We start from the raw sequence: 16,434 nt of genomic DNA, 5'->3' as shown, positions 1-16,434 counted from the left end.
GATACACCTTTGGTCCTTTTTCTTTGAATCTAAAAATGAACTGCAAGAGACTTTTAGAAGTTCTCAGAGTAGTGTACCCCTGTGTGCAGCTGTGGCTTGAGCTGACACTGATGATGCAAAGCTCCATGATTCAAATTTCAGTTTAACAATGACAGACAGTATTGTGTAAATGCTCCCCCACCCCAAATTCACCCACCAACATGTTCTTACAGGTAACAGTGACTGAAATTCCAATGACAAGTAAACATGCACACACATCTCTATCACAAAAGAAACTTCAGAAAAGTTTTGCTTGGGTGGATGGAGAAAGACTGTTGACATTCTGGGACAATGAAGACTTCATCTAACTAAAACAAAAGGCATATCAGACCTACGCTTGAGGAAAGAAATGCTATATATTACACTGAGGCAGACACTATTCTCAAAGTAAAACAAACATGGCTATTTTACTTTCCTTGAGAAAAATACCAGATTTGTAAGACTGTCACAAAATATATAAAAGGAAACTAGAATATATGCCAGGAAAACAGATTTAAAATCACACTGAAAACTGCAACCTTAAAAAAAAAGAAACTAACTCAAAATTTGCAATACTGGTCTTGAGTTACAGAAAACCTCTGCTACATGCAAGGAGGAACTAAGGTTATCAAGTATCTGCCTGCACAGTCGAGATTCTAGTCATCAATATCTATTTTTCATCTGCATAAATAAAAGCTTATATCTATTTCTCCTGCTTGTCCACATGTATGTCAGTGTTTCAGTAAATGTATTGTATTTAATAAAATTTTTATCATTTGCCTTTGTTTTGCTTGTGCTAAATAATACAGGGAAGCTAAAGCATTTTCCATGCGATCATCGGCATAGTTCTCTCCATAGCTACATGAATTGTTGAATCATTATCTGCTAGCCAGGTTACTAAACATCATGCAGTATTCTGTATAATAAATTGCCACTTTGCAATATCTATTAAATATAAAAAGTTGGTTTAAGCTTCAACGTCTTGCTAGTGGAAAAAAAGAGAAAACATGAAAAAACTGAAATATGCCTGTAAACATGGAAACATGATCTTTTAAAGCCATGAGAAAAAAAAAACAGAACTGAAAACTAGAGGAGATGCACCATCATGTTAAAATTCATCTGCTACTAAGACATCACAGGAGATTTGTTGAGAGAAATTATAAAGAGAGTAAACTTTAAATAAGAGTGAAAAAAGATGGTTACAACTGGACCATGGTCAGGAGAGCCTTCTTAATGTACAAAGTAATGCTTAAAAGTTAGATACGTTAGTATCAAAGGGATTTATTAGATCAATACCACAATGCAGCAGTCAATATTGATTCTGTATTATTAAAGCAAACATTGAATTTCTTGAGAGATGCAGAAATAGCAAACTTCTCCAAACAGAGGAAGTTTTAAAGAAAAGTACAGTTTTTTACCATTATCTTTTTTCTTTTATAACTGTCTACTACAAGTAACTATCTGCCAATGTCAATTTAAGAAACTCTGGCGACTCTGAGGTATGAAATAAACTTCTTCTGCCAGTAACAGTGGGAGTAAAAGATGACAACAGAATTTTTTTTAGCTGAGAGATCTCCTGGGACCCAGAGTTAGGAAAGGATGTGCAGTTAAGATAGCATTAGACCACAAACATAACTTTGCATTAGAATTTAAATCTCAAAGTCAGTGGATATAATCAGAAGTATTAGTGATCAAAATCACTACAGGAAATCACCATCAGGACAAAAGCATCAATTCTGACTGCAATTCTCTCTGTAAAGGGATTATACATTATTCCATATCTGGACAACATTTTGAGAAGCAACTAGAAAATTGGTCTACTGGAACAGAAATTATATATGAAAAGATTTGAGAATTGAAAATTAAAAGCACAACCAGTTATAGTTAAAAACCTGCATAAGGTTTAAATTAGATTGGCATTTGTAAATTGACTACTTCTATTTCCTTGGGTCCCTTCCTCTTAATCTTCTGATGATGTCTTTGAATGCAAACCGATTGCTTCTCTTGACCTTCATAACTTGTCAATAAAATAAGACATTTTCACAGACAGAGCAGAACATCCCGTCCTGCCAAAATAAAATCCCAAATAAATTAAAGGATTGAAAACGTGGCTCCAAGCCAGAGACAAAATCCTTATTTACCACAATTGGACAAAAAACTCACTCCAGCTGAACAGAGACACTCAAGCACAGCATCTATCGAGCCACTGCATGCTTTTTCTATGCATTGGGAAGGAAGAAGCGTTTGGATAATTTTTTTAGCTTTATGTGGTTTTATTGAAGGTATATCCACAGTCACTGAAGGGGGGGAGAAAGTTGTGTCTCCTACAAGTTTCTCCATGACACAGCAGGTCTTGGTGAAGAAGACAGAATGTCAGAAGTCCAGTACCTGCTACTCACCAGAAACCAATGTGGTTCATATGTGTTGTAGCAATAAATTACCTGAAAGTCAAGATATTAATAATAATTTCATTTTGCCCACTCAGTGGACCTGAAGACCACTCCTGATTTTAATTCTTTTAGCAAAAAAAAAGATAGATTTTCAAAGACACTTATGAATCACTCAACCTCTTCCTCCTAGAACTTCTTAACAAGAAACTGGGCAAACTAAAAAGGCTCAAATGCCCAGATTTCCATACCCATTCAGCAGTTTTCCAGCGAATGAAGCTTCCAGCAAAAATGTTTGGAAAAGATAATTCTTCTGTGTTGTGTATTAAGGATGTATCTTTGTTCTCAAATGTTGATGTTTTTGCTAATATATGTACCTACTTATATTAACCCCCAGGATCTTTTGAAATACATATTTACCAGCTTGATACCAGCTCTTCAGCAAAAGATCCAATCACTTCTTCTATTTTCTTATCTAACTATGGTTTCGAAAAAAATATTAATCATCTAAGGGTTTACAACTTCAACCTTAAGAAAAATCTGGAAAACACTCCAAATGTCATTGTGTTTTGTTTTGTTTTTAATTCAAACTAAATAAGCAATTTAATCCCAAAAAGGTTAGAACATCCACTACAGTAATTTCCATGTAATCTTCAGTTCACTGTTAATGGACAGTTTTCACATCTCTAGTAAAAATTTCGTTAATATTCTGTCTTATCTTGATTACTCTTGAAGCATTATTACACTTTATAAGGATGCATTGTGAAATGTGCATGAAGTGGACCAAAATATCTGATCTAAAAGTGAGTACACATACATACTGAAACTTCCAGCTATGCAATTTATCAGATGTCAAGGGAGAAACATTATTTCAGAATATTCACTGAAATATCCCAAACCACTTTCCAGTGCAGTTTAGGCTGAACTAGTACAGTAGCTTCAGGGGCTGTTCTTGTGTCAGTGAAAGTCAATGCGTATTTTGCTGCTTAGTTCAGTACAAAAACATACTCTCATGTAAATTGGACTTTTGGACACTTCCAAAAATGTATCAGAGAACCAATTTAGCCCAAACATTTTAGGATCCACTTGCATATAACACTTAAAGTTTCTGACCACAAAATAAATGCATCTAATAGAAAACATTAGTTAAAACATTCCCAACCTCATATAGGATTCAGCAAAACATTTAGTTAAAAAACAAGAGAAGGGGCAGGAGCTCTCTCTTATTAAGTTTAAACACGTGTGACCTGGAAGGGCACAACATGCTTAAGCTGACAAAAATCAGCTGTCATAAATAAACAAATGAACAGTGTTCATAAACTTCTGTTCTTGGCCAGTGATGCACAGAGACCAGATCCTGCCAAAGGTCCCCAGGGGCCCTTGCCTCGCTGTGGCTGAAGCAGCTGTGGCAAACCTTTTGTTTTCAGCACTGCAGCTCAAACAACAGGCACTGCAGTGCTAATCTCCACCATCTGTAGGAAAGCATGTGTTGAAAACTAGCAATAATATGATACCACTATTATTCTGCCACCAGCAGCAGAAATAAAACTCTTCAGCACGTTGTGAAACAACGCCTGTTCAGCAGCACAACCCTCCTCTACTCAGCTTGCTCTCCCCCATCTCAGAAACACTGTCAAAAGCTGATAGTAATGTAGAAAGAGGCTCAAAAAAGCAAGCGGGAACTGCAGATGCTTCACTGTCACAAAATGGAAGAAGCCAACCACCTCTAGGACAAAGGAAGCAACACATGCCAGTAAGATACTCTGCAGGAACAACAAGCTTTATCTTGTATCAATTGCTCACAGAATATGCAGTACTGGATTCTTAAGCATGGATACTTGAGAGCAGCTGGTCATAAAACTCTGTGCTTCAAAATAATTTTTAAAAAAAGATCACTATAAACATACATGCTGCTCTTAAAAAGCATTTTAAAAAGTATTTTAGCTGCCAGCTCATTCTGTGAAAATGTACTTGATGGTAGATGATGTTCACTGATGGAAGAAATCAAAATATATTTGCTATCTGGGGTTGACATATTTTCCATGGTTATACAAATTTCAGTATAGAAGAAATACAGCAGAATCAATCATTCTCCACCAGCCTTGCACAGCAAACTAGCAAACATGAAAGCTGAGAAGAAAGAAGAATGCAGTCACCATGTATATACCCTGCCCTTACAGGAAAGACTGAATGTTTTGGACAGCTGTACCCAAACCTAATTGAGTTCCTATTCACCTGTTATGAATCAGATTCCCTTCCCCTGCTCAGCTCCCAAATGTTCTTTCAAACAAAGACGGTACAAACAAGTACATAGAGATATCAGCTAAAAAACTGACAACTGTTCTTGTCAGAAAGCAGGTGGATTATAAATTAATTTTGACTGTTACTGTAATAGACTTGGTAGCAGGATGAAGAGAAGATGCAGTACTATGAAGAGATCAGGGCTTTTTAAATGTTCTTTTTTGAATTGATTTTAAAAATCATTATTAGAAAAACATTTATTTAATCAGGAATTTATGTCATTGTCAGAGGTTGACATTTATGAATGTTCCTTACACATCCCCGAAGTGACTGCTTCTTCACTGCAAGTGAGAAAATCCATTTGAAATACAGAAGTACCACAGCATCCCCCAAATGCAATACTTCCCAAATTCTTTCTGACTAACCTGCTGGTCTCCTACACAGACAAGCATGACATGGTCTGACGGCTTGTATAGTTTCAACTTGCCCTTTTATTTTCCCAGAGCATGCATATATTTTTCAAGATAGAATGTGAAAGTTTTTCTGAGTCATAAATTGCTACTCAAACCTTAGCTTGAACGCTGGTTTTGGAGCAATTTGTGTTATCAGTTGCCACCTTTTCTCAATAGCTACAGGACCTTCACATACACAGTTAGCTACAAAGCAGTTAGTTTTTCTATCTGTCATCCAGAACAAACTTACCTAGCCAACAGTCTCATTTATAATCTAGGACTTTGTTAAGTCAGAATACACTTTACAACAGCTTCACATCTGTAGTTTTAGTTAAAACTTGGTGATAATGCACATCATGCAAGCATGCTTAAAACATTCATTAGTGAGCTCACACATAAATTGCTAAATTAAGCACAGAGCTTCAGGGAAAATGCTGGAGACTATTTGTCCACACAGCAACACATTTGTCTTCCAAAGTATGCTCTATCCATTGGCAAACAGATATACCAGTTTAATGAAGTATTTTAAGAATGAAAGTGCTGGCGTGCATGACTCACATTTTATTAAGGTAATGACCATAATGCATTCTATTTAGATATGTATCTCATTGCTGAAAATGATCTTGGCATGAGACCAGCAATATACCTATGATATTCCAGAGCATTACGCAATCTTTTGTCCTATTTGTGGACAGAAGAAGTGTTCACAATCAAATGAATAATCCTCCCTGCTACAAGAATGCAATCAAAACACATTACTAATAAGCACGAAAGTGAAATCCTTAGCAAATTATAGGAAAGGAAAATGGTTACCAGGTTGCCTGAAAATAATTATTTATTTCACAGTTCTTGATTTTCATTTCCCTGCAAAGACTTAAATCATTCAATTTCATATTTGGATGTATTTTGAATTGCATCTTGCAAAGGAGATATTCTGATATATTTCATCCAATATTTTGGACAAAAACCATCCATACTTGCAATTGTTGCTGCTGCTGGCAATGCTCATGGAAGCACCTGTGCAGCCTGACTGGCACAAAGGAGAAACAGAGGCAAATTCTGCTCCCCTTCCTCACACAAGTCATTCCTGTCCAAGCACTGACCTCAGAATGTGTGTGTATGAAGACGGGAAGGTCTTGCAGCCTTGTTATTTTTAGCACACAAACATTAGTGCGTGTGGGAGGCGGGAGAAAGCTGCACCCTCCTGGCAATGCAAGGTCCTCGTCACAACAGAGACTTCACAAGTACCAGAGGCAGTATCAAAAATCCTGCCTGCTTCAAGGGTGCTGGATTGGGCCCCAGACAAGCAGGAAAGGTAAGTTCTTACATTAAAGGAGCCCTCTAGCATCTCAAGAATTTGAGATGATTAGGATGATTGACAGGCAGATTGGAAAGGCAGCAAATTTCAGCCTGCAGAAGCCACGTAGAAACATCACCCTCTATCTTGGCAGAGCTAGTGGCTAGGCAACTAAAATCCCTGAAAACAAGAGGGGAAAAAAGGAGAAAACCCCCAGAATTCAAGCAGCTGTCACAGTAGCAACACAGATGGAATCCAAAAGGATCACTCAGGCAGGCTGCTTTATTAGGTTCAATTGTCCAGACCTACAGCAGTGTACTTATCCCAGAAAGAAGTACTATCCTTACAATACTATCCAAGAAATATAAAGAAATAATTTCAGAGATTCTGAACTGAGGCTTACTGTTTTCAGATTACAAAAACAGAACTCTCTTGCTAGCTACAAAATAACAGACTAATTTGAAGAGAGATCCAGTCTTTCTCCATATACCTGTTTTACATGGACAGTTTTCATATAAATATTTATACTGAACACATAGAAATACATATAATCTATTTCTGCTTATATCATGTTCTAAACATAGAGCTTATACAGCTTTGAATATCTATATATATGAGAATTGATTCAACAAAACATGCATATGAACTCTAAAAACAGTATTTCCAGATAGTGTCAAATCTTTTATTTTTAAGAGATACATTAATCAATCTTAGCTACCCTCAAACTGATGTTTATAGATAAAAACATTAAAAATGAACTATTGATGGGGTTTATTTTCAGTAGTGCTGGGAAAATCTATCAACCATAAGTACCAACCAGAGTCAAGAATTAAAAGGATGTTTCAAGTATGAGCATTCCCCTGAATTTCAGTGCAGTTTTGAAAGTGACAATGAAATCACAGCACTATTCAAAAGAGCAAGCTGAAAACATGTTTAGAGGTTAGAATAAGCTTTTGTATTCCTTCTTATCTATAGGATTAAAAACATCCGTATGTCAGGAAGAAATGTGACTGCTATCCAAACCAAAATGATTTAACACACAAATCCAGGGGCTGGATTTCTACAAAGGAGGCCTGAAACATCCCCCAGAAATGCCTGTGTGCAATCTACCGGATACAGACAAAAATAGACTCCTTGGTGCAGGCAAACAGCAAATCAACTATTTTTAACTTGGGTCTTCAAATGCATTTTTAAGTTGCTTACATTTAAAAGCAAACCTTAAGCGGTTTGACCTGATGAATATGTATGAAAATACTTTCAGATCTTCTGCATTTCACATACTTATAAAATTCATTTGGTCATTAGATTAAATGGATTTTAGGCACCCTGCTCAGTTTGTGCCTACACAAATACAAATGAGATATTACTAGTCTCATTATATTGCTTTTGTGACAGTCTCAAGAAAGGACAAAAGAGTTAAAGTACCTGCCTGTGGTCAACACAATCAACACACACACATACACACTGACCCACCCTGGCCTGCCAACCCATCACATCTTCAGTTGTGTAAGGAAAGAACCATCTCTGTCTGCCGCAACTGCAAAGCTGGCTCCTTCTAATTCATGGGATACTTAAATTTTGCCCATTATATCTGTACTTGGAGACAGTGAAACACATGGCAAGCGGTGACAGGGCACTTGTAATGCAAACATCTGGGCTGCACAGCGTGCATGACTTGTGTGCTTGTGTACTCGAACAAGTATACCACTACTACTTTACATCACAGCCTGCTTCTTCCAGCTGTGGGCCAGTGCTCTCCTGCCCCTGCTGCAGCTGTGGCATGGGAAGCATTTGACAGCCCTGCAGAATTTATGAGAGGACACATGGCTACAGCATAAGCAACAAGTAGTGTTGGATTGAATGCCTCACTTTGTCTTCTGCATGGAGACGAGGAAAGCCAGCTGAATCCCTCTGCTGAGGTTTTGTCCCCCAGTTAATCTGCTTCTATGGGTTTCTACTTAGATATCATATATTTCTTGTCACTAGTCAGACAAGCAGTCTAGCATGGAAGCCCCTAGAATTATTTGCATGATTAATTCATGTCAGCAAAACACCTACAAACCTAAGCCTTCAGGAATTATGCCTCTGCCTTCAAAACTCTGGAGAAAATTTATGTCCATGGTGAAGTCTGCTTAAAGACAGCAGAAGTGCTTATACAAGGCAAAATGGAAGGAAAAGTTATGAATGCGAGGCAGATCATGACTTTCTTAAATTTCCCTTTCTCCTCTCCCACGGTCTAAAGGGAAGCAATAAACATCACAGTGGGAAGAAGAGTAACTAACATTTTCTTCAAAGTAACCTCAAACAAAATGACTATTCTCATCTCAGTAACAAATTTAGAAATTCATCTAATATCATTGAACAGAAAAGCAAAGGCCAAGTTAGCAAGTGTGAGCTAGGACTTGCAGCCTGGGACACATCAGCAAGTGAAATACAGATTCCACTGAATGATAAAGGGTAGGTGCTGAAGGCAGTCTAGATGTTACAGGCTATGACTCTCCCAGACTCAAGATTTTCACGGATTCCCATTTACACAGGCCTGAATGCCTGTGGCAGTTTTCAGTCTGTGGACAGACCTCACCTTCAGAAATTCACGTGGCTATCTTCTGTGCAGCTAAAGAATGGTCGTTGCCGATGGCTAACCTGCCTGATTATACAACAGCCTCATGACCACACAATTTAACTCCTCTCAAAGCCTTTGGCTGGTAACACCTGTAGTAAACAGTACTGATTACCTTTTAAACTGGCAAACTCCTTTCAGCTTCAGAAAAAAAAAAAAATCAACGATCTTCCAAGTGCTATATATTTACAGCAAACTGTTTGAAGAGTTCTGTTCCCACTAAGCCCAAGAGAATATATAGGAGCTAAGACCCGTGGATAACTGAATATAAAGCATGGCTTCCTCACACCTACACACACACATATGTGTGTGTGATAAATTATGGTTTTAAAGACTCAAAGATTAATACAATACCAAAAATGCAACAGTATGTTCATTATTTATGGAAATGAAGAATATTTGTTGCAAGAAATGCTGCAGGATAACAAAGGAGGAGAATGTTTAGCTGCTGCAGGAAAGAGAGGCTGGATATTGACTACAAGAAGGAAAGGCTTGAAAATAAGTGTATTATAAACACTTCTTTTACATTGAGAGAAGTTTGCACTCTAAGAAATGTATTTCCTCCTAGCAATAAGGACATATTGCTCCCCGACAATCAGTGCCAGTCGTGATGTGACTCAAGACTAAGAAAATATAAAAATAACACATCTAAGTTTTGGCTGACCTCAAATTCATTTAAGCTAATGCATAGCAAAAAACTGAGTACATGTTTCCATTTGCAAAACTGCAGGGTGCCAAGGAGCTACTTTATCTTGTCTGCTGCAAGCAGATGCTGAGCAGATAGCGTCCAGATCCGCAAACCGAAAGCACCAACACCAGCTGAGGATTGGTACCCGCGCGGTGTTTGTGTCACCCTGTGGGCTCATCTGCCGGCTGCCTTCTGCCATGACCGCATCACAAACAACCCTGCGGGAGGTCCGGACGGGTATTTGCACACCCACACCCGCCGAGGCAGCGCGGGGAGCAGCCCTCACGGCGGGGAAGGAGCGGCTCCTTCCTCCGCTGCGCGCCCGCCGGCGGCGAGGGGCCGCGCCCGCCCGGCCGCCCTCAGCACCGCGGACAGCGCCCGCGGGAGCGGCGGCACCGCGGGGCCGGGACCCTTCGCCGCGGGGCCGGGACCCTTCGCCGCGGGGTCGGGACCCTTCGCCGCGGGGCCGGGACCCTTCGCCGCGGGGCCGGGACCCTTCGCCGCGGGGCCGGGACCCTTCGCCGCGGGGCCGGGACCGACCGCCGCGGGGCCGGGACCCTTCGCCGCGGGGCCGGGACCCTCCGCCGCGGGGCCGGGACCCTTCGCCGCGGGGCCGGGACCCTTCGCCGCGGGGCCGGGACCCTTCTCCGCGGGGCCGGGACCCTTCGCCGCGGGGCCGGGGAGCGGCGCGGCTCTCACACAGCAGCCGCACACCGCCCGCCCTCACACCCACACGCACCGCGGCGCCTCCGTCACTCACCACATCCTCCGCAGGGCGCCCCGACGCCGCCGCCGCCGCCGCCGCCCGCCGCCCCCGGCGCCGCGGACGCCCCGCTCAGCGCGGCGGCGGTGGCGCCGGGCGGCCGCGGCTCCATGCGGAGGGCAGCGGCGGCGGCTCGCCTGCCCCGGCCGCCCCGCCGAAGCCGCCGCCGCCGCCGCCGCCGCGCAGCTCCAGAGCGGGAGGGCGGGGAGCCGCGGCCACATGGTGCCGGCCGCCGCCCCGCCCGCCGCCCGCCCCCTGCGCGCCGCCCGCCCCTGCCTCAGCCGTGAGGCGGCTTTCCCCGCCGGGTCTGGCGTGTCTCTTGTCTGCCCTGCACGGCTCGTGGTGCTCTCGTAAATGGAAGTGTCTGGTGCTGCTCGCAGGTGAGGTGCGATGACCTGGGGTAGATCGCGGAGTAGGACACCGGAGTTGTGTCTGATCAAGGCTCAGACTTGGGCAAGGGCCTCACGCTCCCAGTTACTTCAGCGTAAAGCACGCACACAGGGCAAGAGCTCCTGTCTCTGCATAGCTTCTAGGGTAAGGGGACAAGCAACAAAAAAAAACATTAACAGCAAGATTCTGGCTTGGAAGAGCTCGCTCAAGAATCCAGATTTCTCACTATTAAGTGAAACCCTCATCTACTGGCTCCCAGATTCCTCCCTTCGTCACGGGTGGGCCAACCTGACGCTTCGTCTGATTTCTTTGGGCTATAAAATCAGGAAGGTGCCCAAAAGTGGAGAACCTTCAGCCTGACTGAGTGTCCCTGTGATTTATTAAAAAAATGTGGATATTGATCTAGTATCGATACCGTCTGTGACGGACAAAAACTCTCTAACAGTTTAAAGTTAGAAAGTGTATGTTTATTCGACGCCAGGCAGTGTGCGGGATAGCTCCCAAATACACACCGCGCCTTCCAGGTGATTACAGAGTCTTTTTATCCATACAAGTATTAAATACACAAAATACAAATACATATTCATCATTTTAGTACATCCCATTCCCCGCTTCGTATGCTAATCACTCCAAAAGCTATTAAGCATGTGTAGTTTGTCCCTTGAAATGGGTCGGTGGTCCCTTTCATGGGGAGGGGTCCCAAAATGAGGAAGTAAATGAAGTCTTCCTCGTTCTGACCTTTCTACCTTTTCAATGCAAGTATGAAAATTGAACTCTTAGTAGAACTCCCTTTCCTTGTCTTCAATTGGTTTTGGAACAGAGGAGGCCCACAATTGTCTTATGTTCCTAAAACCTATTTGTCAGTTTCTATATTCTTCATTATGAACCCAGCTAACTAAACATTGTGCTGACAAGCAATCAATTATTAGTTAACTACTAACTCCTAACTTCATCAAGGCCTACTCATTTGTTATTATTATTTTAATTAACTCTAGTAAGGCTTATTTCTAACTAAAATCTTAGCTCCTCAAAATCTCTAAATGCCTTAAAGTTTACGTTTCACCTGCCTAGACACTGAAAACCTTCCCAGGAAAGATGGATATCTTCTAATCTTCTGTGAGAGCTCTATATTGCAATGACAGTCTTTTGCCTTTGGTGCATCCCTGAGACGAGTCTATTATTTCAGTGCTCTGCCGCAAAGGACCTGATGACAGCCAGATAAACTCCCTTTCACTCCCAAGCTGAAAAAGCCGCTTCTTGCTGCCCCTCCTGTCCTGTGCCATCCTCCGGCCTCCTCTGCGTCTGTGGCCTCCACCAAACTTGCTGCATAGTTTCAATGTCTGTCTTGAGATGCACTGGGGAACACAAACTAAACCTGACATTTGCTGATGCTTAGCTCCAGGAGGTTCTCATCAGCCCATTTCTCTGGCTTGTCAAGGTCCCTCTAAAGACCATCACTCTGCTCCAGTGTATCTGACATTTCCCTCGGTCTAGGAGCATCTGCAAATGCTGGGAACACATTCTGATCCATCATACAAATCATTAGTAAAGACATTAAGCACTTTCGGCCACAGTGCCAGTATTTCAGAGGGACATGACTAGTAACCAGTACCGTGCTAGACTTTGTATTGCTTTTCAAAACACTTGGACCCTGAGCTCTTGCCAATTTTCCAAGCATGTTTTAGGCCAATTATCCAGTGCATAGCTTTTCCATGCTCACTTATCAGTTTTTACTGTATTTGAAGTCTAATCTAAAATCTATAGTGCAGGTGGACAGCTTTGACCAGTGGCATATTACAATCAGATATACGGGTATCTGAACTCACAGTACAAGAAGAACTCTCCTGCCTCTTCCTCAGTAAATGCACTTCAGTATCAGGCTCCTGAATAAGTCCTCAGCAATGAAAATGAAGGGAAAAAAACAAAGAACAATTTTCAAAAAAAAGTATTGAAGAGAATACTGATTACTTCAATGCATCCCTAATTTGAGCAGTGCCTAACAAAGAGGCCTGATTTGCTCTGAAATCTGTGATTGGAACTCAGATATTTCTAGACAGTACAGCTTGCTGATAATTTTTGGCTTTCTGAAAAGTGATGCATTGAAAGCTTCCCTTTGTATCATTTAATTTCTCCCCTTGCAAGCAGACCATCCTAACTGACCACTGGCCTAAATTCATCTTTATTATGTGATCAGATGCCTTGATTTTAATATCTAGTTTTCTTGAAATTCCCACGTCTCACCCTGTCATTTTAATAAGAGAACTAATGTTTACATTTCAAAATATTTAACAACAGCAGGAAGTGACCCCTTTGTATAAGAAAATGCTGCTTTTCTTTCCTTTCACAAATATCCACATTTTAAACATAAAACGAAAAGCAATTTCTCTCCTTAATTCCAGTTGAGTTCACTAATTCAATTAAATTCATCACTATGCTTGTGTTAACAGTTGCTATCTAAGTAATTACTATTCCAGGGAAAAGTCTCAGTTTAGGAAAGCTCTTCAGTATGTGTTGATTGTTAAACATGTCCTTATACCTACAAATTTTCAAAGCACTGCAGCCTGTACTTTAGCATGTGCTTAAGCATCTTCCTCACTCAGGGTTTTATTCTGGAATAAAAAAAAAAAAAAAACAAAACTAACCGAAAAACAAGGCTACATTTGATTTTTGCAGGCATAGTTAACAAGAGCAACCAGAAAGAATGGTTGCATCACATCTGTATAGCAAGAAGCATGGATCATGTAAATGGTTCTTCCTGTGGCTTTTATTGAAATCCCCACATACCTTCACGCAGACAGCAAAATTGAAGCAAATACTCAGTACAACTTCCAAGGCTTCAGTACATGCATATTTCATCTCTGGTTCATAAAATCACAGCATAAGCTGAGTTGATGGCCCCATGAGGGCCATCAAGTCCAGCTCCTGGCCATGCACAGAACCACCTCCAGGAGTTACACCGTGTGCCTGAGAGCATTGTCCAAACGCTTCTTGATCTCTGCCAGGCTTGGTGCTGTGATCACTAACCTGGGGAGCTTGTTCAAATAGAAGAACCTTTTTCTAATATCCAACCTAAACCTCCCATGACACAACTTCAGGCTATTCCCTCAGGTCTTGTCACTGGGTGCAGGAGATAAGAGATCAGTGTCTTCCCCGCCTCTTCCCCTCAAAAGGAATTTGTAACTGCAATGGGGTCTCCCCTCAGGCTCCTCCAGGCTGAACAAACCCAGGGACCTCAGCCACTCCTCACACAGCTTCCCCTCAAGGTGCATCACCATCCTTTTGCTCTCCTTTGGATGATCTCTAAGAGTTGAATATCTTCCTTACATTGTGGCACCCAAAATTGCCCCCGGCACTTAAGGTGAAGCCTCCCCATTGCAGAGCAGAGCAGGACAATCTCCTCCCTTGCCCAGCTGGTGATGCTGTGCCTGATGCACCCCAGGACAGAGCTGGTCCTCCTGGCTGATAGGACACTGCTGGCTCATGATCAACTTGCCATCAAGCAGGACCCCCCAGGTCCCTTTCTGTGGCACTGCTTGTTGACAAGGAAGCCACAGCTTTTGTACCAGCTCTAGTGATTCAACTCAGCAAGCCTTTTGTTTGATCAGCAATGGTGAGCAGATAACAAGAAGCAGATCCTGACAAAGCTTATTGCATCTTAAGGGTTTTATGAAGAGCTGACAAGGCTTCTGCATAATTAAACAGATTTATGCTTAGAACAACTCTGAAACTTCAAAATGCCGTGTAACTCATGTAAGTGTGTGCTGACAGCATAGCTCAGACAAACTCCAGACAACGACATGCATCAAACAACTGTTTTACTTCCATTTCTAAGTTTCAGGCCTGCTACACAGAGGAATGTCTGTATTTTTCTAGCAGTTCTCTGTAATACACGCCAGCCATGACCAAAGATTGTCCAATCACCCTCACAACAAGCTGTGTCAGCACTGGTAGACTGCAGGACTTGACTTCCATTCCTTCTGCCCTTTTGTAGGATCTACGGACAGCTCATGTAGGGGCAAAACAGAAACAGCAGAAGTTGAGCAGGTGCTGTCTTGTGTCTCTCTGTAAGTTTGCACTTGGTGACAAAGCTTAGGATGCAGCAGCAGCAGCAGCAGTGGGAATTCTCACCATGCTGTCTACTGACTCAAAAAACTGCCTAGTCCTTATGGACAGCTGCTTTCAGTGGAGGGGGAAATACGCTGTTCCTTAGAGATGCTCAGTATCTGGGAGCACTGAACTATCACCCCATTCAGCATCCTTCAGGCTGAAATTTTTCCATTCTCCCATCAGCAGCCCTAAAGAAGACTAAAGTCCATAAGGTCTTAATCATTTGTCTCTTTCATTAACCACTATGTACTCATCACTACCTTCATCACACTTACAAAGTGTAGGACCATCAGCCTTTCTTCACACTGACCAAAAAAAAAAAAAAAAAAAAAAAATTTAATTTCAACTATATGTGGTTAACATCAAGCATTTTTGGGATGCAAAATTATCTGAGGCACAGAACTACAGGGTTTTTGGGGTTTTTTTTTTTCAGATCTTTCATGAGAGCGAAGCGGCCACATCAGTTATTAATTACAGCAAAACCTCGAAGCACCACAAAAGCAGAGGCTTCCTTAGGTTATAGGAGACAGTGTCCAGAGTGCAACAAACATGTGCCATGCTTTCACTATTTTAGGTGGGAACACAAAATGTATTGTGCATGTAGGTAAAAGCATATATATGTGTGTGTGTGTGTGTGTGAGAGCCCATGTGTGTGTGCACCCGTGTTTGCATAATAGCCAAGAGAAAAAGGGAGAATCAGCCAGTTTTCCCTAGAGAAATCTAAGTATTCACACAATTTCAAGCCCTCCAAGACCTAGTGCTACAGTGGTGAATCAAGAAACACATGGATTCTGCTTTTTGTACTCTTCTCTGGCAACAGAATGACATCAGTCCAATGGCTTTTCAGACGTACACTGCTTCAACCTGTGACTGGTGGCCAAGAGCCCTTTCTGCCCCAGTGGCTGGCACTGACACCCCACTCACTTTGGTAGCTGCCATCACAGGTCTGGGGCACCAAAACTCTTGGCCCAAATCCAGTTGCTGGCACCAAATTCATCACATCAGTTCACCCAGTAGCTGGCACTTAGTCCTTGCAGCAGTCATGCACATGAGACAGAGACAGTGACTATGCAGTTAGATAAGAAAGGATGTAAGAAGAATTTAGAAGAGATTGTAGTAATTAGGTGCCAGAACAGTCAACATGACCAGTCACCAACGTGGTGACCAATCTCATCTTACAGGCATCTAGTTCCTCCTACACCCCTTTCTGTCTGACCCTATTCCTTCCATGAATCTTCAGCAACTGCCAAGTCTCATCAGCCTCTCCAGCATTCTGCATCCTTTGAGTCTGCATCCTTATCAGTTATCCCACTGTGCCTCCAAATATATTGCTATCCCATCAATCACTGAGATTAGCCAGGTTTTTTTCTTAATCATGTTACATTTCTCTGTCATTTTTGTGTTTCTGCCTTGTTCACAGGTTTCTTTCCCCCTCAGTATTCCATATGACAAGGTGATTTACCAGCCAGTC

General features: G+C 42.0%; 1 protein-coding gene across 9 annotated transcripts in view; it reads right to left on the bottom strand.

The window, feature by feature from the left end:
* The window catches only part of NRG1 (neuregulin 1), a 455,187-nt gene extending 444,284 nt beyond the window's left edge, over nt 1-10,903 (bottom strand). For 6 of the 9 annotated variants that reach the window (XM_072921873.1, XM_072921874.1, XM_072921875.1 and 3 more), the window contains exon 1: nt 10,464-10,702. In XM_072921873.1, coding sequence (XP_072777974.1) covers nt 10,464-10,687 — 224 coding nt within the window. In that variant the 5' untranslated portion in view covers nt 10,688-10,702. Of the gene's footprint in view, nt 1-10,463 lie in introns of all 9 variants that reach the window. The other 3 variants (XM_072921880.1, XM_072921879.1, XM_041711197.2) reach the window with 3 other exon arrangements.
* Between the last annotated feature and the right edge of the window lie 5,531 nt (nt 10,904-16,434).

This window comes from Taeniopygia guttata, chromosome Z, assembly GCF_048771995.1.
Source record: "Taeniopygia guttata chromosome Z, bTaeGut7.mat, whole genome shotgun sequence".
Taxonomy (NCBI): domain Eukaryota; kingdom Metazoa; phylum Chordata; class Aves; order Passeriformes; family Estrildidae; genus Taeniopygia; species Taeniopygia guttata.
The sequence above is the reverse complement of the archived record's forward strand: the minus strand, read 5'-3'. Positions and strand labels throughout refer to the sequence as shown.